Consider the following 23,818-nt stretch of genomic DNA (forward strand, 5'->3'; position numbering starts at 1 on the left):
AAGTCTATTTTCAGTTTTTAAAGGAAATTCCACAGTGTCTTCTCTAGTGACAATGCAGCCCTTTTTGTGAAAGCAGAGCCATGCTCAGAAAGTAACGGGTATTTCTAGGGGCCAGATATGAAGCACAGTGAGTGTGGCCTGTTCAAAAATCAAAGGACAGTCTGCCAGGGCTGGAGGAGAGTGACAAGGGAAGTGTGGTACAGGTAGGTTTCAGACCACATGGGGACCTGACAGGCTGGGATAAGGAGCCTGGACTTCTAGTCATCCCTTGGTAACCATGGGGCACTGGTTCCAGGACTCCCCCCTGAAGTCAACATCCATGGATGCTGACGCCTCTTGTATAAAATGGCATAGGACTTGCATGGAACTGATGTGCACCCTCCCATGTACTTTATATATATCTTCAAATCATCTCTGGATTACTCACTGTATCTAATACAACATGAATGCTATGTAAGTAGTTGTCAATGATGGCAAATTCAAGTGTTGCTTTTTGAAACTGTTTTTTCACGAATATTTTCAAACCACAGTTAGTTGAATCTGCTGGATAGGGAGCCCCTAGATACGGAGAACCCCCAAGCTCTTCCTTTCCACCTCCTAAATTTCCACTACAAGCACTGAAGGGGTCCAAACATAGAAGAGCGCCATGTACCTGCTGGAAACCCTGAGGAATTCCTTCAGCTTATGTAGCACAGGAGAGAAAGTATAGGGACATCTAGTGGGAAAGGACGGCCTGCCTGGAGAGGAAGGAGGAAAGACCGCAGTGGAAGCCAGCTCGCACCCTTACTGGAGCTAGCTGATAGCAGTGAGGGACGCCGAGGAACTGGGGACACGTCACGTGGGGGGCGATCCTGGCCGCCAGATGCAGGGTTCGCATAGCTGGGGCCCAGTTTGCAAGATCAAAATAACAAGGGGGGAGAGGGGCTGCCTCAGTCCCGGGATCCTGACAACGGCCACAGCGCCGTGACCCCAGCTATTGCGGCTCCCCTAGTAAGCCAGAAAAAGGAAACTCTGAGCCAAGATATTGCAGATTCCACCGCAGCCACACGGATAACTAGATCTCTAAGCTGACAAAATGTAACCACCAGAAACAGGAATCTTTCCTTTTCTCTTCATTTGGACCTTTGGACAGGGAGCCACACATCTCTGACGGGAACCACCTTTAATCCGATAGAGAGCTCACTTTTTCAGGAATAAGCATGGAGAAAAAGAGTGGGGTGATGGTTTAAAGTGGAAGTCAAAGCGGAAGCCCATCTGAGAAATGGTAAAAACATGCATCTCAATGAATCCGAGTTATGGCGAAAAGAAGGGGGAAGGTTAAGTAAATCTCTATCCACCAGAAAAGACTAGCCAGTCATAAAAAGACAGCAATTTAAATCAAGAAAACTTTTTTGTTTTTTTGGTGATGAAAAACAATGCCATATTTTAAAACAAGGCTTGGGCCATCAACAACACCCTGAGAGTTGTTGAGGAGGAAAACATAAAGCTTCATATAGACATGAAAGTGTTCCAAGTCCACTTCTCGAAAAAACTTAGCCAATCATGTGTCCAGTTGATTTGAAAATCCCGATAAGTAAATAACTCAAAAGTGGGAAAGACATGGTATTAAATAGTGGTAGTGAGCAATGAAATCCAGGAAGTTTATAGCTATATTTCATTGTTAATATAACAAACTGGAAGCAACTGTCTAAACATAGTAACTGGAGGACACAGACACACACACACACACACACACACACACACACAAATGCACACACACACAATCTGGAACAGCAGAGAGGTAAAATATGCTAAATTTATCATTATTGAGGAACAGGATCTAATAGGTTATTTCAGTTTTGATAGTGTTATAGGAATACTGGTCCAATTACATATAAAGTTATGAACTTAGAGATGATTTATAAAAATTTAGAGAGAATTTTCATTAAAAGGCAATATAGCTTCCAAATCATTGAGGAGAAAATTAACAATAAAAAAATTAATCAATCCAGCTAATATGGAGTAACAGAGACCATATTTACCACCCTAAAATAAACCACAAAATGGATACAATATATGAAGCAATGATTTTTAAGAGAGGTGAAAACGATCATCCACTAGGACCCTGTCCTGCCACCACTATACCGAGGCTGCTAGGCCTCCTACTGCCATCACCAATAATGTCCACCAAGAGGTGACATTTCCTTCCTCTGCTCCTACTGCAGAGCCAGTCCTGAGCAGTCCTTTTGCAGGTTTTGGCAGGCAGCTCCCAGAAGTGCTCTCGTGGACCTTGGTCCCTTTTGGCCACCAGCAAAGGGATCAAGGATGAGCAGTGAGCCTCCTTACTCATCCAAGACCTAGGAACCTATCTAATTTCTGAGCAGGGCTTCACTCTTCTCTGCTGTCTGGTACTCTCTGCCCGGCTTCCCGTGTCCCCAGTTTGGGCAGCCTGCACGCTGGCCACAGCCCATCAGAATCTGTTCCCCCGCCAAGAGGCAACGCGTGATCTTGAGTAGGGCTCCAGGCCTCTGGAGCAGCGTGGCTTGGACTGCGTCCTGGCCCTGGGTGCGCGAGCTCCATGTCCTTGGTTGAGTCAGTTAACATCTCTAAGCTAAGTTTCTTCATCAGTAAAATGAAGACATATCAATATGGAAAAATAAAGTCAGAATCGGGGGGGAATAAATTTCTAGTGACTGAAGATTTTTTTAATTTTGAATTATACAGCAAAAGACATCATACAAATTTTACTACTTCATAATTCTAAAGGACAGCTTCTACTGTTAATACTAATGCATGCACATACACACAAACACACGTGCAGACGCACTGACTCTGGCCCACATACATTCCCTACACACACACGTACATGGACTCATGTACCACACACACACATAGCATACACACAACCACACACATCCCCAGGCGCGTGCGCGCACAGCCACACACACACTCACAGTCATGTACCACACAATTCCCCAGGTGCGTGCGTGCGCACACACACGTCATACACACCTTTGGCGTTATTCTAAATCAATTTACAATTGAGGGTCTCAGTGTCCATTGTTTTATCCGCTCAGAAGATCCTGACTTCGGACTGTGAAGCAGGAGCCCCTCCTCTCTGGAGATGGTCTTTGCCACTTACAGTCTCAGTAGAGCCAACATAAATGCTCTGGACCCTTGGAAGTGCAGGGCCAGAGCATACCTGGGAGCTCACATTCTATATATCTAAACATTTTAAGTGCAGTAGGTTCTAAAGTCCTGCCTTTACAAATATACATTCATTTGAACCTGGAAGGCCAGGTTCAAAATTAGAACAACCAGACTCAGGGGAGTCCTGCAAAGAAAGTGAGTGTGTGGGGAGAGCTGATTCCCAGACTCTGATCACTAGCCTGACCCTTTTCTTCCCAATGCTGGGTCCATCCCTTGCCATAAGTGGCCTTGGATGTGCACAGGGGGACACTCAGATTTCACGTCCGGGCTCTGCCTATAACCTCCATGCAAACAGCTGCCCTTTGGCCTCTCTGTGAGTCCTGGGAATCTGAACTCCGGGGAGAGCCGGTGCAGGCACTAGAAATGGGTCAGGGGCTGCTGAGGCAGGGCATTCGGCGTCCTGGGTTTCTAGAGCATGGGATGGAGCCAATGACCATGTCCCCTTGGCCTTGCTGACTCCACCCGATGGAGGGCGTGGCCAGAGGAAGTGTCAGGGCCAGGGGAACCTTCTGCAGTGCAGGACCCAGGGCAGCGGGGGGCCCGGGTCTAAGGAGAGAAGCCCTAAGGAAAAGTCTGTGGAGGCTGTAAGGTACCTTCATTCCCATTAATTAAAAAAAAACAAAAGCTTACCACAGGCGTGCGGGGGAAGGGTTTTGTTATAACAAGGGAAGGCACTTGCCAAGGTCTGGCCATAGAGGGCTGCTGGGTTTGCCAGGTTGAAGAGGAACCGAGAGGCCGTTTGCCTCCCCTGGGTCTAGACACTGCTTGAATTCTTCCAGGTGACACTTAAATGCAGTGAGACATGGAACTCTCTAAAGTTGTTAAAATATTCATGGTGAGCCATTCAACTCTCTCCTCATTCTTGGCTACGAAAGCACGATAAACACAGGTGGGAATCTCATCAGCCTGTTGGTTGGTTCACTGTCCATCTGGCGCCCCCTCTTGTAGGAGCCTTTATCACATCACCCAGGGCTGACCCATCTCAGGATCACAGCTGATTTTCCACAGGTGGCACCACTTGCTGGTGACATGAAGGAACCATGTTAGCCACCTCCCAAACTCTGAGGCTTCTCCTGGGAGGAGCCTGCAGACACCCAGTCCAGCCTCTGCACAATGATGCTCCTCAGTGTCACTCCCGGCTTGCTGCCCTGGCCTCTAGCTCTGGCCAGAACCTCGCTGAATTGTCGATAAATGTCCCCCATGCACCACGTCTAAGCTTGGGGTCCAGAGGTGACCATGGTTCTTATTTTCTTCCCATCGATGGACTGTTTGATCTTCATGTAATCGTGTTGGCAGGAAGGCCAGTACCACCCTCTTGAGGCCTCCCCGAGCCGCCTCTGTCTATAACTGTCCTAGCGCCCCAGGGGATCGGGTCTGAAGCCTGGCACTCAGACACGAGGATGACAGCTGGAGAGACAGGAATCCACTCCTGCTGTGGCTTCTGCTGAGGCTCGATGTGGCCATACAAATGGATCCCACAGGCCCTGACTTCACTTGACTCGCTGCAGGGATGCTCCCACACTGCCCCGTTCCCCTCCAGAGACAGAGGGCTTTCTGCTTGTTCCCGAAGGCCCCACCCCCGAGGGGGCACTGGGTCCAGTGGAGCGTCCAGCCTGGTTCCCCGCCAGCCCTTAGGGCTTTGGTGGGGCCTGGAACATCAACTACCCTCCCCTTAGGGGCCCGTTTGTCCTTTCCAGCCAACGGACCTAGGTCATAAGCACTTTAACTCACCTGAGGGTGTTTTCCTCACTTCAGGGGCAGTGAGGACGGGGCTTCTTCACACTCCAAGTACCCCAGGTCTGGATGCAGACAGTCTGGCTCTCCCCCAAGTCCTGCAGTTCCCGGCCACACCTGCTGCTGGTCACAGTCTGTGCTGTGTTCTCTTCCAGGACAAGGGGTGCACTCTGACCCCCGCCCCGCCCCCACCAGCGGTGGCAGAGGCGGCGGACAGGCAGGTGAGCTGGGGCCTGAGACCGTGCCCGCAGGTCAGTGCCCCAGAGGCCGCTGGTGACTAGAGGGGCCACGGGGCAGAAGGCAGCATGGGATGGGAGGAGGAAGAAGGTTCAGGATAAGGAGATGAAAGGGGGAACGGACAGCACTGTGAGGGCCTCGGCCATGAAAGGGAAGAGAAATCACAGTGACAGCTGGAGCGGTGTCGGCGTTAAAAGCTGCGGGCTGTTTTTTTAAATTTTACTAATTACCAATATATATTGACAGATTTCTTATTTTATTAAAGATTATGTTCCATGTCATATAACAGGATAGAGTATGTTATTATTTATTAAATAATATATAATAGAAGATATACTAGCATATTATCTTCTGTTTATTTATTAGCAGATAGTATATAATACATATGTAGGTGTTTATACACATAATATATAATTCATGCATCTATATAATATATAACCCATAACAAATAATGTAAGATTATGATTAATATATAATATAACAAGATTACATAACAATAATGATGTAATATTACCCATTGTATGTCTTGGTTCATGACACATTCTCATCTTAGGTGCCTGTCAGAGGTATTTATGTATTAAAATTAATATTATAAGACACAGTTATGAACCTATCACCCAGCATCATAACAGGAATATTGACAGTGACATACTGTGTCCTCTTTCCCTATCCTGCTCTTGGCCTTTTCTCACAGGAAGTAACCAGCATCCTGAATCCTGGCTTACCCTTGCCTTGTGTTACTTTCACACACACAACATTTAAGATCAGTTAAAACAAATGAACTGCAGGTACATGCAATGAAGTGGATGAATCGCACACTCCATGTTAAATTGAAAAAGTAACCCCTAGAAGGTAGCCGATAGTGTGCTATGCTTTTAACTGTGTATATATATGTCAACTAAACTCACTGAATTAAGAACAACTACAGCTAGAGTCCAGGTGGGAGAGGGACAGATAAAAGGTGAGGTGAGCAGGTTTGCTGCAGGTGAGCGAGTTCCTTTCCAGTGACATGTCATTCTCTCTGAAGCAGGAGGCAAGGCCATCTGCTGGGAGTCAGGGAAGAGACAGAGGGAAGGTTAGAGGTGTGCAGAGAGCAGAGAATGTTGACACCACTGAGTGATAAGTGGGGAAATGTGCTCACTAGAGAAATCCTGGAGGATTGCCTGGCAGCGGCAACATGGTGGGCATTGATTTGTAGTCTTGGAAATCTGTGCTGGGAGAGCCTGCTGCCTGCAGGCTCAGAACAAGTAGAGCTGGGTGAACCGAGATGGAAGTCGGCCTGGTGAGGAACTGAAAAGGTCAAGGCTCAAGGGGGTTTTGTCTGTCATAAAGAGAGTGCTGACTGTGGATGCAGAGCTGGAAGGTGGGGAAGTGGAAGTAAGAGGAACGTGGACAGGCAGGAAAGCAGAGGAGTCAGCACATGATGCCCCAGTGAGGGTGAAGGAGGGCCAGGGAGGCTGGTGGAGAAGAAGCTGGACGGCTAGAGGTGGGCACTTAAAGGAGAGAGGCTGGACCTGGGGTGGAGACACGCCCGGGTATGAGCCCGGGGGTAGGGTGAATGGGGGGTGGCTGGCTCAGGCTGACAGAGAAGAAGACCCTACAATGACCATACTGGGTGGTGGAAGGAGAATGAACTTTGACGTCTTGATGGTAGGAGGCGAGGCAATACAGAGCTGGTGGTCCAGGTGCTCCTGACTGAGGCAGATGAGCAGGGAGGCCAGGGTGGCAGGCACTGCTAGGAAAGGATCTGGGTTTTCCATGTGCTCCCACGAGGGGAGGAGCAATCATCTGAAGGTGGAAAGTGAGCACAAGGAGGCCAACCCAGGCACCTGATCAAACGGGGGTTGTGAAGGTGCAAAGCGTCAACTCCAGTGATGGTGGCCCAGGAAGCAGGGACCACGGGTGAAGTGAGGGGGCACTCAGAGAAGAGAGGGAGAAGAGTCTTCTGGGTGTAGGGGGAAGAGAGGCCCCAGGACAAAGGAGCACAGAGGCACAGTGATGAGGATGGACTGGCTCTATGGTGACAGTGCAGGGATGGCTGGATCTTTGTCCTGAGGGCTTAGGTTGGGGGGACTACTGGCCTCATGAGGATCCCCCTCTCAGCAGCCTGGACAGAGGCTCTCGCTCCTGAGAGCTGTGTGGCCACCACTGTTCCCGGAGGGGCTCTGCCTCCATCTTCTCTTATCAGACTTTCCTGCCCAGCCCCCGACCGCCAGCGAGGGAGCCTGGGCCTCGCAGCTGTTTGCCGTGGAGGGACACAGGCTCCTCGGAGGAGCAGGCGGATCTTACTTTGCTCCGTAACCCAGGGCCTAGAAAAGCGCCAGCCCATGTGTGGGCCATGTAGGGGCTCGGATACTTACTATACTAACTCAAAGCAGTAGAATTGCAGAGCTGGAGGAAGTGACCACTGAGCTCACAGAGTTCACTGCCCACACCCCCATTCTACAGATGAGGAATCAGAGACCAAGCAGTGAAGCAGCCTTGGCCAAGGTCACGCTGCTCGTAAATGCTGGCCTGTGTCGGGCATGCCAAGTGATGAGCTGCAGTGAAGGGGCTGAGAGGGGTCTCTGGGGCCAGAGAGCTCGGGTTCAAGTCCCAGCTCTGCCATTTATTAGCCGTGTGATTAATGAATGTCCTTACCTTTAAAGTGGAACTCATAGTGGTGCCAACTCATTGGGTTGTCATGAACACAGCGTTCCTGGAACAGCAGGACAGAGTTCTGTAAGGGTTTGCTGTTGCTTTGGTTATGATTATTATCACCAAGTGAACCCTGAAATGAAGAACAAAGGCAGCAAGAATTTTTATTTTAAAGGAGTTTCAAATCCTCTGATGAATGCTTCATTTCATCTATTCAAGTTTTCATTTGACCCTTATTAACACCTAAACAATGGATGACTTTTGAGGCAATCTTGCTTCATGTCTTTAATTCTCACTAACGACACAGGCTATTTAACAGGCAGCAGTTTCTTTTCCAGGAAGAGGGACAAAAAGTTAAAAATGACTCAGTGCCTCTCGGTCCCCAGTGAGTTGGTTGTGACCTGTCAACCCAGCTTTGGGGAAGTGCCCGCTCCCCCTGGGCCCACTGAGCTGCCCCGCAGCCTCCAAGGGGTGCCGTACCCCCACACGAATCCAGTCTCTTGGTTCCTATCTTTGCTTCAGATCCCTCAAGGACTGCCCATGCCCCAGGGCCCCATCTGCCCCACCAGCCTTGGCTGCTGGACTCCAGGACACCATCCTGGGTCTCAACCATCCCCTGTTCCTATGACCGCCCCACTACTCTACATTTTGTCCTTCAAGTGTGGGCTTCTGTGGCTCGCCACACAGCAGGGGTCTCCCCGTCCTCCACCTTGGGTAACTGCATCGTCCTGCACGGTGCCTAGGGAACCCGTGTGGAGGCAGGAAGAATACAGAACAACAGGTGCTCAGAGGGGCTGCCTTTCCCACTGCAGGGGCCCTAGAGAGCTTTCTCCCAGCTGGTTATTCACAGGCGCTGAAGCTGTGGAATCTCGATCTCACCAATTTAAAGGGCATCATCACTAATTACAAAAGCAATCATTTCTTCAGTAGCAAAAGGAGAAAAGACTTTGTGTTCCCCACCTCCAACTGTTTTCCTCCACCTTCAGATGTTTCTCATCTCTGGGCAAGGGTAGAATGCAACTCACAGAATATTATTTTTCAATGTCTTTTCCCACTCTGAAGATTGCTTTCCCAGAACCGATGAAGGCTAGAATGGTTTAGCTTCCCTGGACTGAGGATTCAGAGGCCTGGGGGGGAGGGGGGAGGGGGAGGTGAGAGAACTCAGCAATATTGAACCTAACAGAGACATTAAAAGTTCTATTCTAAACAGAAAGGAAGCAGGATGTTATAGAAACAGGAAAACCATAGTTGGAAATGCAATAACGAGTTGCAAGAGAATAAACATAAAGATGTAAAAATGAAAAAGGACATCAAAATAAAAAAAGTTGGGAATGGGAGAGGGGAGCAAGAAAATGTAGATTTTTTTCTTTCTTTTTTTTCTTCGTTATTCTTAGGATGTGTTGGAGCCTACGTGATTATCAGTCTAAAGGAAATAGATATAGTAATGGGCTGATATATTTGAAGAATAAGGTAACCACAAGTCAAAAGCATACAATAGAGTCGCAAAAAAACCAAAAAGAAACAAACTCAAAATGGCTTAAAGACTTAAATATTACACACGACACTATAAACTTCTCACAAGAAAACATAGGCAAAACATTATTTGACATACATCTCAGCAATGTTTTCGTAGGGCAATCTAAGCAACCCAAGCAACAGAAATAAAAGCCAAAATAAATAAATGAGACCTAATTAAACTTATAAACTTTTGCACAGCAATAGAAACCATAAGTAAAACTAAAAGACAACCTATGGAATGGGAGAAAATATTTGCAAAAGATGAGACTGACCATGGCTTAATTTCTAGACTATATAAATAGTCCATACAACTTAATAAGAAAAAAATAAACAACCAAATCCAAAAATGGGCAGAACAACTAAACAAGCAATTCTCCAATGAAGACACACAGATGGCCAATAGGCATATAAAAAATGCTTAATATCGTTCAATTATCAGAGAAATGCAACTCAAAACTACAATGTTATCATCTCACACCAGTCAGAATGGCCATCATTCAAAAGTCCACAAACCATAAATGCCGGAGAGGCTGTGGAGAAAAGGAAACCCTCCTACATTGTTGGTGGGAATGTAGTTTGTTGCAGCCACTGTGGAAAACAGTATGGAGATTCCTCAAAAGACAAAAAAAAAAAAAAAAAAAAAAAAAAAAAGGCTTATCACCTAATCCAGCAATCCCACTCCTGGGCATATATCCAGAGGGAACCTTCATTCCAAAAGATACCTGCACCCCAATTTTCACAGGAGCACTGTTTACAATGGCCAAGACATAGAAGCAACCTAAACATTCACTGACAGATGACTGGATAAAGATGCGGTATTTAGATATAACAGAATATTACCCAGTCATAACAAAGAAGGAAATAAGGCCATTTACAGCAACATGGATGGAACTGGAGATTATCTCACTAAGTGAAATAAGTTAGACAAAGACAAGTATCATATGATATCATTTATATGTGGAATTTTTAAAAAAATGATACAAATGGACTTATCTATAAAACAAAAAACAGACTCACAGACTTATAAAACAAACTTAGGAGTTCGGGATTAACAGATACAAATTACTATATGTAAAACAGACAAACGACAAGGATTCACTGTAGAACACAGGGAAGAATATTCAGTATCTTGCAACCTATAATGGAAAAGAACCTGAAAAAGAATAGACTATGTATATGTACAACTGAATCACTATGCTGCATACCTGAAACTAACAAAACAGCTGTATAACTGAAACTAGCAAAACATTGTAAATCAAACACATTTCAATTTAAAAAAAATTGATAAGCTCTAAATACCTTTATTCAAAGAAAATCTTGAACTCTTCCCTCTTACAAAATTTAAAATGGGTAGCTTGAGCAGGGCCAAATTTTACTGGATGGGCAGTTACATATCATCTCCAGCACGTGGCCCATGCTACACACACATCGTGTTTTCCTACAGGTAAGAACAGCCCTGACTGCACAGCGAGCGACTCTTTCTGGGACAAGGGCCTCTGTGGCAGTGGCCTCCTTGTCACCGCTGCATCTCACCAGGAGGCCAGGGTTTTCAGAGGGGAGGGGACATAGAGCTCATACACTTCAAATTGACTTCCCGAAAAAACTATGGAAAAACCAAATTCACCTGCAGTGTAGGAAACATGAGCAGGGCCCCTAAGCAGACCGACAAGCCCAAAGTAAGATGGCCCGATGTTCAGATCGGAACCAGAACAAAGACCACCTGGCCCCAGTTAAATGACCACCACCTCACCTGCAATGAACTGCTCGTACTCAATGTCAGGGATGTTTCTGTTGAGACTTGGGAGGTCAAAGGAGTCGGACCAGGGATCGGGGCTCTGCCAGTGGTAGAGGTGGCCCCAAGGGAATAGCACCAGTACCGTCTCCTCCATCTTCAGCAGGGTCTTCAGGAGGAAGGCAATGTGGATGCAGACGTTCCTACGGAGGTTGAAGCCCTCTGGAGGGTTGAAGTCACACAGAAGGTACCTGGCTGGGAGCAAAGGAGAGCGGGTCTTCAGGGCCAGGCCTCTGCACAGGAATCCCGGCTTAGATAGAACAGATACAACGGGAATCCCTGCACAGCCCATGGCCTAGACTCCAGACACATTCAGCAGCTTCTGGTTTGTAAAGTGGAGGCACTGCCCACCCATCTCCATGTGGCCAATTACTTCAAGTCCGGGAGCAGTTGCGGAAGACATCTTGGCATCCGTCTAACACCACTAAGCACCCGACTAGCATCTGAGCACCCGTTCTCCAGGGGCTCTCAAACTTCTTGTTCTACAGAACCCTATACACTCTTAACAATTACTGAGAACTCCAAAAGGCTGCTATTTATGTGAGTTTAATCTATCACTATTTCCTGTGTTAGAAGTTAAATAAGAAGTTAGAAAAAGTGTATGAATTCACTTAAAAATATTAACAATCTACTGTATGTTACCATTAATACTCTTAAACAAAATATAATTCTATTTTTCAAAAGAAAAATCATTAGTGAGAAGAATAGCAGTGATTTTAATTTCTGCAAATCTCTTTTGGACTGGTGAGAGCTGAATTCTCCTATCTGCCTCTGCATTCCCTGTTTTGTGATATCGCAGGCCAGGTTTTCCCTGGAAAACCCCGCAGGAACTCGGGAGAGCAAGAGTGTGCAAAAGGCAGGTGACATCCCGGCGTTTCTATGAAAATGTTCTTGCACCTCAGGGGCCTTGGATACACTTTGATAACTGTTGCCCTATCCAAGGCGAGACTCTTCTACACAAGAGCCAGGCAAGGGTCCTGGATTCTGTAATGAGTTACCGCCACCACACCCCTCCCTTCTCTGTGTGTTTCTCACAAGCTCCATTACTGCAGATGAGGATGTAATCCTCAACTGGGGCCTCTAATCCCAGAAGACTGCTAACTTCAAGAGGGAGGGTCCCATCTACCATCCCTACACCCCGCATAGTTTATTTTGAGTCAAGCCCTAGATAACTGCTTATCGGCACTGACCCTTGTGTCTTTTTCCTGAGGTTGACTGAAGGAACCAACATCTGGATGGAACTGAAATTTCCCTGCAGATAAACAAGGCTGATAAGCCACCCCATTCCAACATCTGATTCTGGGGCTCTTCAAAACCCGGGTAAGGCCCCGCTTCATCTAAGATGGGTCCTCCGCCTGCCCTTCCCGGGGGGTTCTGGGAGGCCGCGGCCACCAAGGGCGACCCAGACTCGCGGCCCCAGCCCCAGGGCCTGAGGGGGAGGAAAGCTTGAGGCTGTGCCCAAGCCCTGCCCCGCCCCGCCCCAACACGCTCCCCGGCACCACAGCCCTCCCCGGCCACCGCCCCAACCCCGATCCCACCCCGGTTCATGTCCGCCGGCCCCGCCGACGGCGCGGACGTACGTTTACCGTCTGTGGGACGCCGCCCCAGACAGGATGTCGGCCGCCGACTGACCAGGCCAGAACTAGTCGCCCGGCCGAGCAAGCCGCCATCCCCAGCAGCAAGCACCGCCATGGTCCCGGGCAGCTGCACACTTCCGGAGCCCGCTACCCGCCCCAGAAGCGCACGCCGGCCCGCGCAGAGCGTGGCGCCTGTAACCATGGCAACTCCGCGGGGCCCTCCCCTAGCGCTTGCGTCGTGCGTCCTCCCGAGTCTAGTTGTGCGAGGGCAGAACTTGCGGAGCCAATGGGAGCCAGGGCGCAGCCAGGACGGGGGTGGGGGGAGGCTTATGGGACAGCTGGGCGGGGCCGGGGAGGGCAGGGCCGCGCGGAAGTCCTGACCTGCAGGTGGCGCCGGCCGGAGGCTGGGGCGTTGCTGCCACCAGTGGGCGGGGCAGCGGGGCAGCGGGGCGGGGGCACCCTCACCTGTCCGTGTGTGGGGATCAGCCTGGGCTCCGTGGCCTCCGCTTGCACCGGACGTGGACCCAGGCTATCGGTGGGCAAGATAGAGGACTGAGCCCAGGCACGCACGGCTGGCCAGGTCGGGCACCTGAAGTTCAGATCCGCCAGGCCCACTGCCGGCCTTGAATACGCGCTGCTAGGCAGTTTCCAAGAAGACGGGATCTGTCATAAGAGGGGAGGTAGGGCTTGGGTGCCAGATGTCGGGTTGGGTGCAGTCTCACAGGAGAGCCACGGTGAGAGGGCGCAGAGCGGCCCCTGTGTTGGCGGGGCTAAGAGTTTGGGGCATAGGGTCGGGGTGGTGTGTGCCTTTCTCTGTGGTCTCCTCACTCCAGAGCAAGGGGCTCTGCTTCCCCCCTCCCCTCACTGCACTCCCTGCCTTCCCCAGCACCACCTGGGGTGTGGTCATGTCGAGGCAGGGAAGGCCCAGGGAAGGGGCTCATTCAGGGGCAGGGGCCACTCTGCAGGGATGCTGGACCTGACAGCAATGCAGTGCTTCGGAACTCCCCTGGGCTGGGTTTCTAACCAGTGGGATGGAAGGGCCTTTCCTTCCTGGGGTGCATTTGGGGGAACTAGATACGTCATGAATGTCAGCCCTGAAAATGGAGGCTGCGCTACATCCATTCTTGGAAAGAAAAATCAGGCCCTTCCAGCCCAGGTGACTCAGAAAGTCAGTCAGCAATGTTCGGGGTCCCCAGTTTAGGCTTTCAATTAGAGCTGAGCGTCTCAGGAGGCCAGATCCCTGTCCGTGGCTCCAGGAGTAGGCTTTCTGCTGGGGGACAGGATCCTCACAAACACCTGTGTCTTTGTGGGTCACTCCCCTCTGACAAGCTGGGAGGCAGGGTGCAGTTGTGGGAAATCGTGTTTCCATGAGGAGAGGGCCACCAAGTGGTGGGGGCACAGGAGACAGTGAGAAAGAGTCCCGCGGCCTTTCTGGAATCAAAAAACTGGCAAATGTGAAAAAGTGCATAATTTGTTTTATAGAACAGGCTGCTTATGTACGTTTGGAGGGCCAGGTTCAAGGACACTGCATCCCTCCAGGACAATAGCCTCAAGAGAAGAACAGACAGAGCAGGAAGAGATGTGGGGTTTCTCCCAGGAATGAGGCAGAACAGGGATTTCTGCAGATTTGCAAGGAGACCCCGACCGCTGAGCACCGGGTTACAACCCCACGTGACCCTTGTCGTGTTTGGCTTGGGCTCTGGGTCTGGCCTGATCATGTATTCTTCCAGCTGAGTTCCAGAAATTCAGAGTGTAGACTTAGAGAGGCTGCGTTTGGAACCCGGTGTGGAGACGGAGGGTCCTTTATCCTGAGTCCCCTCAGCCTAATCACTGTAGCTGAGTTCCAACACCACCCAGGCCCCCAGGGTGGCCGTGGAGGGAGAGCAAGCCTGGCAGGTGACCCAGGGGTCCCACTGCTGTGCCCCTCCCTTATCTTTGTTCCCTTTCACCCCGGAAGGTGTGATTGTCTCATGTCATGGTGACAAGCCATCTCTCTTCTCTGTCAGGTGGGATCCCCACCCCCGCTCAGCCTTCTTTCTGCATGGATGCTGAAGGACCAGGCTCACTTGAAGTTCTGAGTTTGAGCAGTAAGGTGGAAACAAAGAAACCAATGGAAACAAAGAAACAAGTCATTGTGGCAAAGCTCCCCACCACAGAGAAGCTGCCCTGAGTGGAAGGGAGGGTGTGGGCATGCCCATTTGTTTCGTGTCTCCCAGTGCTCTTCGCTTTCTTATTGCAGACCTGCATGGTTACAACAAAATGATCTGCAAAACTGAAAATATTTACTCTCTGGCTTTTACAGAAAAGGCTGACCAGCCTCTGGTTCCCGTACCGGTCAACTGATTGGAGTACCTTTCCAGTTTGGAAACATCTGGGCAGGCCCAGGTTTGCAAAATTCTTTAAGAGTAGTTATGGAGTTTTGCTTCTAAACATTTTTATGGCTGTATACTTCTGAGCTGAGGTTGTGCTGTGTAATTCTGAGCCGGGATTTTCTCAAACTGTTTCTTATTTCTTATACCGGACACCCCTAAATTCCAAGGGGAATGGGATGTTAAGGAAGCCATGGAGTTTAGGAAAAAGATACAGATTTCATTTCCATTTAAGCATCGATGTATCTCCATCCTAGGCAGTATCGGTTCTGTGGTATTGATAGGGGAACTAAATAGCAACCAAATTTATAGAAAATAGTGGGTCATTGGGTACACAAGTTCTTCTTTTCAACATTTTTGTAGTGTTTGCAGTTTAAGATGACCGTTCCTGAGAAACAGGCAGCCTCTTAGAATAAAATAGCATTTTCCCTGAACCATACTCAATTTTTATTTCGTAGACAGCAGGAAGGGCAATCACACATCCAACACTTGGGGACCTCAAAGATAAAACGTAACTTTCTGGGAGCACACTCCCCCCGTCTCCCTCTGCTCTTTTCACTGTCCCATTGTCCCTGAAGGCTCTTTTGTATCTTCTGCTCATGACTCCAGTAACTCTTCCTTCTCGTCCCTCAGCTGGTAAGTTTACTTTTCTACTTTGACCAAGCAAACTGAAGCCAACAGAAGAGAACTTTCACCAGCAACTCCCAGCACATCCGCTCGCCTTCTGATGTCTGTGACCTCACTCTCGCTGCCCCACCTCTTATTACAGGTGACATCGAAAGCCAGATCATCCAAAAGTCACCAGGGGGCCCATCCATACAATCTTCTCCGGGCTGTCACTCCCACATCCATCCTCTCTGTCACTACCTCATCTATTTTGTTCTCCTGCTAGTTGGCTCCTATCAGTATATAAAAGTCCATCCTCTTAAAAGAAACAAACAGCACTCCTTGACTCTAATTGGCCCCCACCAATTGCCACCCCATGTCTTTGCAGCAAATCTTTAATGAGTCGTTTAAACTCACTGTCTGCATATTCTCTTGAGCCATTCCCTTTTGCACCCACTCTGGCTTTTCCCCTGATCCCTCGCTCTATGGAAACTGCTCTGTCAAGGCCATCAGTGACCCCACGTTGCTAAATATAGTGGTCAGTTTTTAGTCTTCATCATGCGTGGCCCTTTGGCAGCATTTGACCCAGCTCTTCCATTTCTCCTCCCCCGTGTTCCTGCTTCACTTGGCCTCCAGCCCATCGCTCTGCTTTCGATCCACTGGCTGGTCTTTTGCCAACGTCTCCTCTTTTTTCCAAATATTTACTGCGAATGTGCCTCGGAGTTGGGTCCTGGGTCTCTCCTCTATCTCACTGCTATACTTTTGGTGGAAGCAACCAGACTTGGAAATTGACATGCCATCAATTTCTCGATTTGTCCAAAACTCCCTGATTGGGCTTTTCCATTTGGAACTCTCTCCCTGATACTCATATTCTTTTTCTTTCATTCATCTTGCTTTCACATTCATACATATGTTCTACTGTGTAAATTACTTTTCCAAATTTTGAATCAGTCCATACATATCATGTGAAATGCTCAGATCTCTATTATTTCCACTAAGATGCTTATTCTACCTTAGAACCTTTCTGCATTTCTGTATTTATGTCAATAAAGTGAATAGTATTTCTACAAGCCTCATAGTTAAACAGTGTGTTTGTTTGGGGCTACTATGTAACATGAAATAATGATACATCAACATAGTCCTTTTTCATTTAATTTTATGTAACACCAAGATGAGGTTTTTGCACTGAAGACTGTTTCATTGAAATTTTACCTACGTTATGGACAGTCAGTTTATGTGAAAGCCCTCATTTCTCCCCTTTTCTGATATATTTTCCATTTGGCTATTATAACATATACCTTGGCATGAAATGAAATTCCAAATCCACTCACATAATAAAATTAATACATTTAAATTATATTTTTTAATGTTAAAAAGAAAGAAAATAAACCCCAGACTCCTCTACCTATTAGGCATTTCTGTGGCAATATCTAATAGACTCCTTAATCATGACATTGAAGAACTGAGCTGATTCCAGCCCCTTTCCACCTGCTCAGCCCCATCTTGTCCCATCCCCTGTGGATGGAGAGGACATCCATCCCATTTTCCAGGTCCAGATGTTGGAACCATGTTCTCTCTCTCTCTTTCTCTTACACACACACAGACAGCAAATCCAGCTTGTTAGAAAATTCTGGCTACTCTGAATTCATTAACCATGTACTCCCTGTTCCCCACCCTCCTAGGAGCCACCTTCAACCCCTTGTTGGACACCAATTAGCCTACTTCTTCCATCTTTGCTTTTCTACAATCTCATCCACACAGAGTCAGAGGGAGCCTATAAAAGCATACATTGAGGGGGTGGGTGTAGCTCAGTGATACAGTGCATGCTTAGCATGCATGAGATCCTGGGTTCAAACTACAGCACCTTCACTAAAATAAATAAATTAACCTCCTCCCAAGAAAACCCAAAACAAAAGCATAAATTGGACATCACCCATCCCATCAAAACTCACTAAAAGGGTCACCATTCCATTAGGAGCCAAAGTCGTCCCAAAGTCTTCGAGGACACGGCCTGCTCTGCTCTCCGCCCACACTCTCCCCATCACTCTGGGGGCCTCTGGCTCCGGCTCTTCCTTCTTCCTCCGGATCTGTTCTGCTTCAAGTTCATTACTCCTTGAGATCTGCCAGGATTGCCTTATTCCCTCCTGCCTGCCTCCCACCCCACCACCATCACCTGAGTTTGCTCATATCGCTCTTATTTTTCCCCAAGCTCTTGCTACCCCCATCATGTTGCCTGTTTTCTCTGCTAAAACTCTGAGCCCCCAGTGATGGGGAGTCGTGTCTATTTTGTTGACTAATAAAGCCCAAGAGCCTTGGGAATGGGTATAGTTACTAGATTCCCATAAGTAGTAGGAGCTTATACAGATTTGCTGAATGAATGCAGAGGTCCTGGTCCAATTCGATGGAGCACTTCTGTGTCCTGCTCAAAGATTAACTCTCCTTTCCTCCTGAGAGAGGGTGACCACTTCCTTGGTGATCAAAGGCAAGATCTATTTTCTTTATGCTGTTAACCTTAGGCGGGGAGACTGGGGGATCTTCATTTATATTTTAAAATTTGATTCACTCTGCAGTTTGTCTCCTGTCTATGTATCCTTTTGAGAAACCGTTTATGAGTGATCATCCTTCCATCAGATTGAACAGGATCCAGGGGGAAGTACCAAGCCTGTCCCATCGGCCATCCTGTGTGTCATGTCCTGTGACCCAGTGGATGCTCAGCACGTAAGTGAACCAACAGGAGTGAGTGAAGAGATGGGAACATCTCATAATTGTGGTGGCTGCACTCTGTCCGATGCCTTGAGATTTGGGGAAGGGTTTACAACTGCGGAGGCGAGATGTCAGGTCCTCTGTGCTCTTCCTGAGTGCCCTGGCCTTACCCATTCCCCCAGCCCCCTCTGGGCAGCCAAGCCCAGGAGCTGGGCCACCGGCGATTGTGCTGATCAATAATCCACCTCACCCAAAGTCCGGGGGTAAGAGCGGCCAGCACAACTGTTTGTAGACTCTGAAGTCAGGTCCTTGGAGGAATTCCTCACTGAACAATGTTTTGGACCTTTTATTTTTCTCTATAGCCTCCAGCTGAAGAAACAGATTGCCTTAGGTACATGAAAGGTGAGGACACCTACTATCCCCATGGAGCCCAGGTGGGGCTGGGAGTCTGCTGTTTGTACAGCCGGTGGGCTCGTGTTTCTTTGGGCATCCCTGTGCCTGAATTCCTGCAGTACACTCGGTGGTAAGAACGGGGGTGCCTGGCAGGGAGGGAAGCGGGTCGGGGGACTACACAGCTGGGGAGACGTTAACCTGGGGTGAGCGGGAGCCGGCTGATGCATGGAATCTCGGTGCAGGGAACTCTCCAAACTCAGAGAGGTTCCCACTCCCGCAGGGTCCCTTTGATCAGGGTGCTAGGCTGTCAGCACTGCAGGGTCCCTGTGAGGATCATGGTGCCTTCAGGCAGTGGGAAGTGAGGGGTCCAGTGGCAATTAAATTAACTGTGCACCCAAAGCCAACCCCCGTCTCTTTCAGCCTGTTTCCTAATCTGCAAAACTGGAATGATGTTAACCATCCCGCAGGTTTGTTGATGGGCTGGGACACACTAGACTGCCAGGAGCTGGAATTCCTCTGTGCCCTGATTGTAATCCTTCCTTCACACTATTTACTCTCACAAGTTCAGTCTCTCTGTCTCTCTCTCATTCACTTGTAACTTTCTCTCCTGCTCTGGTTTCATTTGATTCCCACCCTCCTCCCAATCCCCAGATGAGTGAAATTAATTTCTGTGTGTCAGTTCCAAATTCCCGGGAAAGATGCTCTGTCCCCTCTGGATTGGTTGTCCGACCCATCAGTTGCAGTCAGAGGAGTGAGTCCCTCTGTGACCAGAGGAGGGGCTCTGCCCAGCCCCCCAGCCACCACTGTGGGAGCACATAGCTCTCCGAGGAGGAGGTACTGGCTGTGACTTGGTGTCACTAAGTGTGAATTTATCTCTCCTCTTGCCCCACCTTCATCCTCCTAAACAAAGATGAAAATTAAACACTCCCGAGATTTGTGTCATGGAACACTCAGGGTGGGGGCTAAGAGGGCTGGATTCCCTGCTGAGTGTAAGGGGCTACAGTGACTCCCCAACGAGAGCCTGTAAAGGAAACAGCACCGGCCCCACCGGACACTTAGGATGCTGAGTCTGCGTGACATTGAGCCAGGCTTCTGACCACAGCTCAGGGGTCTGGTCTGACCGGTTAGTCTTTGAAACCAACCAGCTTTGGATTCCTCAATCCCTCCCTGAGGTTTTACCTGAACCACGAGCTTCTGTATCTCTGAAGACAGATGATGAGGACCCTTCACGTAAGGCATTTGCACAGCCCTGTGCGGGAATTCGTGCTGCACGGTCTGCCCGGCGAGCTGACCAAAGTTCGTATTTTACTGATCTTAGAAATAGTCTGCTTTCCTGATGCACTGTTTCACTGAACAAGCAACAGAAGCCACCTCTGGCTGATAAAAGCAAAAAAGGGACTTAATGAAAAGATACTGGGAGGGTGCATGGAGTGGCCCAGACCAGAGCCGACCCGGGGGCCGTAGGAGATGTTGGGGAGCCCCAGGCACCAGGCTGCGCAGGGTGCTACCGGGCCCCCTGCTGCCCCAGCAGGGACCCCCCCTCCTCCTGACACTCCACCTCACTGCAGGTTCATGTCCCGGCAGGGCCAGCTCACACTGAAGCCACCAGCACACACCTCAATGGGGGAGTTGGCCCCTTCTCAGCTGAGGGCGTGCCTGGTGTGGGGAGAGGCCCAGTTAGAGGAAGGCGGTTCCCCTACTGTTCCAAGTTAATGCGCAAGTCAGTGTCCATCACTCAGGAGAGCCGGGCTGGTCGGACCTCATTGTGGTGACTAGGCCGTCTGAGTTCACGTATTATTTTTTAGGTTGGAAGGCCCAAGAGGGAGAAAAAGTGGAGGTTCTAGTACTTATTTTATATTTCCCATGTACCAGGTGCGGTAAGCAAGCCACTTCAGACAAGGCCCATAACAACCACATTAATAGGCCACGGAGAAAGTCATGCAGTCAGGCCTCTGCAGCCCCGAAACCCGTGTCCTCATCAGTTCCGTAGTTACCAGTGGAAGTTGTAGGGATTTATGGGACTGTGTGCTCCTGTGGGGGCTGGGATGTGTGTGTTTAAATCCACATCTTCAGAAACTCGGCCAGAACCACAGCCACTGATTGTCTGCATGGAGGCAGAGGAGGGGAGGCTTCCAGCCTCTGGTCCAGCTCGTGTGGAGCTCAGAAGTTGCTCCTTCTGTCCTGAAAACAACACCAGAGCTGAGGGAGCTGCAAAACCACTGCTCTTCTTAGATCCACAAGAAAACTGAGGGGGAAAGCTGCTCCCAACACAGAGAGGCAGCCGGGCAGGCTTGGAGAGTCACAGCTCCCAGGGCAGAACCCGCTTTTGTAAGAACCCCGGGGGCAGGCAGATTTAACAGGTCCCTGAGGCCAGCTGGAGGCTCAGCGTGGGGAAGTCCGAGTGTGACAACTCCAGGGGGCCAGTCAGAGGGGCCCCCTGCTCTTTTTCATGCATTTTACCTCCAGGACCGTATCCTGTTCTCAGAGTGAAGATCATAGGAAAACTCCTCATGGTTCCTGCCAGGAAAGGAAAAAATAGCTCTATTGAAATACACCCAGAACATTCTCTTCCATTGTGGGGGGTTGTGTTTTTTTTTTTTTTTTTATGAGAAATTATTTTACCAGAGCCTAACCTACCTGGGGGAAGGGAAATACCTTCTGTGTCACCCAAATTGGGGTGGGGGAAAGAGACACACTTGTGGAGGTCACAGCTCAGGGCACAGGCTCAATGAGAACTAATCACAGGACTACAGATGCCCTGCTCTGTCCCGCTCCCCCAACACCTTACCTCCATGTCAGTAGGGCCCCTGTGTAATAACAGGAATAAAATTAAAAGAAGTAAATGTCTCAGGAGTGTCTAGGGAAAACCCAAAGGCAGCGGGGAGATGAAAACAAGGACACACGGGTGGCTTTAGCCTCTCGCACGAATAGCTGTAGCAAACTACACACAGCCCAGCCCCAGTAGATAAACAGAAAACCTCACAGAAGAAACTATTTATTTTGGTTCTCTTAGCCAGTGCATTCCATGGTGCATCCTCGCCTAGAATTGAGTGGAAGCAAGTCCATCTCAGAAGGGACATACCTGAAGAGAAATGGCTTTCCAGACTCTGAAGGGCAGAGAAAGCACCAGCCTGGGTTAGAGAAAGGTGAGGGGTGGGGTAGGGGGTGGGCTGCCTTCTTCCCCAAATAAGGAACCTTCCTGAGGCCAGCACAGTGGGAGGGAGGGCCATAGGGTGGAAGCAGCCAGACTTCTTCCTGAGAAGTGATAGGATGCCTCCAAGGGACCATTCAGGTGCCCAAACTGTGTCCTGATGGTGGGAGCCAGTCGGTCTGCCTCAGAGCCCAGGACTGAGGTGGGAGCACAGCAGGCCGGTCTTTCTTGGCCGGATCAATTTCACTTCTCCGAAACCCTGTGTAAAACATGAAGCGTGGACGACCTGGTGAGCACAGCTCTGCCCTCAAGACCGGTTTCAACTCCTCTCTTCCCAGAGAACAGCATCTCTGAGCCCGTCCTGGGTGACCTCACAGAGATCACCCTAGTGGCCCAGGCTAGTGACCGGGAACATGTACCTTCCTGCAGCCAACCCCAGACGTCCACTGATGCATCATATACTGGCAAAGATGTGAGTTCCTGTGCATTGGTCTAACAGCAGAGACTCTGCCACAGGCCCAAGAGGTGGTGTGTGGGACAAGCAGGGGTGCAGGAGTGTACGCAGTGCAAAGGTGTAAGTGGTGGCAGGGGTGCAGGGGCTGTGGAGGGTGCAGGCAGTTCAGGGGATGCGGGGGTGCAGGCAGTGCGGAAGGGCAGAGAGTGGCAGGGGTGCAGAGGTACAGGGAGTGTAGGGGTGCAGGAAGGTGCTCAGGCACATGGCCAGGGTCAGAAGGCAAGTGCACATCCTCGCAGTCAGCCTGACCCCGGGAGATTAGTGCAATGGTCTGGGGTGGCGGAGGGGGCGGCGGCGGCGGCGGCGGCGGCGGTGGGTGGGAGGCTGCCCGGGCAAGCCGGTCGATTTCTTCTCTTCCCTGCAGCCTGGCCTGGGGGGGCGTTGGCCGCCGGAGATTCGCCAGATGTTGGACTCCAGGTAAGCTTGCTCCTGGGTGGTGGGGCGGTTAGGTCAGGGGGCGGTGGCAGCGGCAAGGGGGCGGAGCGGGGCTGCCCCTGGCGAACTGTTGGAATAGCTGCCTTCTCCCGGCTGCCGGGCCTGGGAGCGGCCTCTGCTGCCCCAGGTCGCTGCACACACCTGTCCCACTCAGCAAGCTGAGTGGGGAGTGGAGGCGGTGTCGTTAAGGTGCAGGGCCCACGGGGATAGGGGGGCTGCCGCACAGAAGCCTGTCAATTCGCTCCGCTCTCCCCCGCGGCGGAGCCAGGGGCGGCTTCTGCTGCTGTAGAGGCGGGACGCCGGTCTCCAGGTGAGCTTGGTCCTGGGAGGCGGCGGCGGCGGCGGCGGCGGCGGCTGGGGTTGGGGTCCGTTCCAGGGAGCTGCTCCATTTCTTCTCTCCCCCGCGGCCTGGCCTGGGGGCGACCTCTGCCGCCAGAGATTTGCCTGAGTTCTGACTCCAGGTGAGCTTGCTCCTGGGAGATGGGTGCGGTGCAGTCAGGGGGCTGGGAAGGTGGTGGCTGCGGGGATAGGGAGGCTGCCCCGGGGGAGCTTGAGGATTAGCTCCCATGTCTGTGCCGCGTGGCCTGCAGGCGGCCTCTGCTGCGCCAGGTCCCGGGACAACCCTTTCCCACTTTGCCTGCTGGGGGCGGGAGGCAGGGTAGTCAGGGTGCACGGGTGGCGGGGGTCGGGGGCCTGCAGCGGGGGAGCGGGCACATTTGCTCCCATCTTCCCCGCGGCTTGTCCTGGGGGAGGTGTCTCTTGCCCTGGGTTAAGAGACACGTGTATCCTAGTCAGCCTGGCCCCAGGAGGCGGGCGTGTTACGTTGGGGGTGGTGGCAGCAGCGGCAGGTTTTCCCATGGAGCCGGTCCATTTGCTCCCATTTCTCCCCATTTTTTGCCCTGGGGGCGGTCCCTGTTGTCCCTAGTTCGCCGGACGTCCATCTCCAGGTCAGCCTGCTCCCTA

At 50.3% G+C, this 23,818-nt stretch overlaps 2 protein-coding genes across 30 annotated transcripts in view; one reads left to right on the forward strand and one right to left on the reverse strand.

Annotated features, from left to right (window-relative positions):
* Positions 1–5,395: 5,395 nt before the first annotated feature.
* On the reverse strand, positions 5,396–12,939 carry LOC135320581 (GDP-fucose protein O-fucosyltransferase 2-like). Of its 12 annotated transcripts, none has more exons than XR_010379784.1 (5): positions 12,688–12,938; positions 11,066–11,298; positions 8,758–8,924; positions 7,801–7,930; positions 5,396–6,892 (listed from the first exon to the last, which is right to left on the reverse strand). XR_010379784.1 is itself a non-coding variant. In XM_064483722.1 (5 exons), the coding sequence occupies exons 1-3, from the start codon at positions 12,884–12,886 to the stop codon at positions 8,917–8,919; spliced, it is 444 nt and encodes a 147-aa protein (XP_064339792.1). In that variant the 5' UTR covers positions 12,887–12,939; the 3' UTR covers positions 5,396–6,892; positions 7,801–7,930; positions 8,823–8,916. The 12 variants fall into 12 exon arrangements, 11 of the variants coding, with proteins under 11 accessions (XP_064339792.1, XP_064339791.1, XP_064339790.1 ...); XM_064483722.1 differs by having other exon boundaries at positions 8,823–8,924; positions 11,066–11,302; positions 12,688–12,939; XM_064483721.1 differs by having other exon boundaries at positions 11,066–11,302; positions 12,688–12,939.
* An 86-nt stretch (positions 12,940–13,025) lies between these two features.
* LOC135320580 (uncharacterized) overlaps positions 13,026–23,818 on the forward strand; it is a 79,034-nt gene continuing 68,241 nt past the window's right edge. For 6 of the 18 annotated variants that reach the window (XM_064483700.1, XM_064483702.1, XM_064483699.1 and 3 more), the window contains exons 1-7: positions 14,448–15,822; positions 18,291–18,377; positions 18,725–18,885; positions 19,176–19,222; positions 21,773–21,901; positions 22,245–22,378; positions 22,785–22,837. In XM_064483700.1, coding sequence (XP_064339770.1) covers positions 15,781–15,822; positions 18,291–18,377; positions 18,725–18,885; positions 19,176–19,222; positions 21,773–21,901; positions 22,245–22,378; positions 22,785–22,837 — 653 coding nt within the window. In that variant the 5' untranslated portion in view covers positions 14,448–15,780. Of the gene's footprint in view, positions 13,265–13,289; positions 13,365–14,447; positions 15,823–17,845; positions 18,142–18,290; positions 18,378–18,724; positions 18,886–19,175; positions 19,223–21,768; positions 21,902–22,244; positions 22,379–22,784; positions 22,838–23,123; positions 23,803–23,818 lie in introns of those variants that run through there. The other 12 variants (XM_064483697.1, XM_064483698.1, XM_064483705.1 and 9 more) reach the window with 12 other exon arrangements.

Source organism: Camelus dromedarius, unplaced genomic scaffold (genome assembly GCF_036321535.1).
Source record: "Camelus dromedarius isolate mCamDro1 unplaced genomic scaffold, mCamDro1.pat HAP1_SCAFFOLD_197, whole genome shotgun sequence".
In the NCBI taxonomy this organism is placed as follows: domain Eukaryota; kingdom Metazoa; phylum Chordata; class Mammalia; order Artiodactyla; family Camelidae; genus Camelus; species Camelus dromedarius.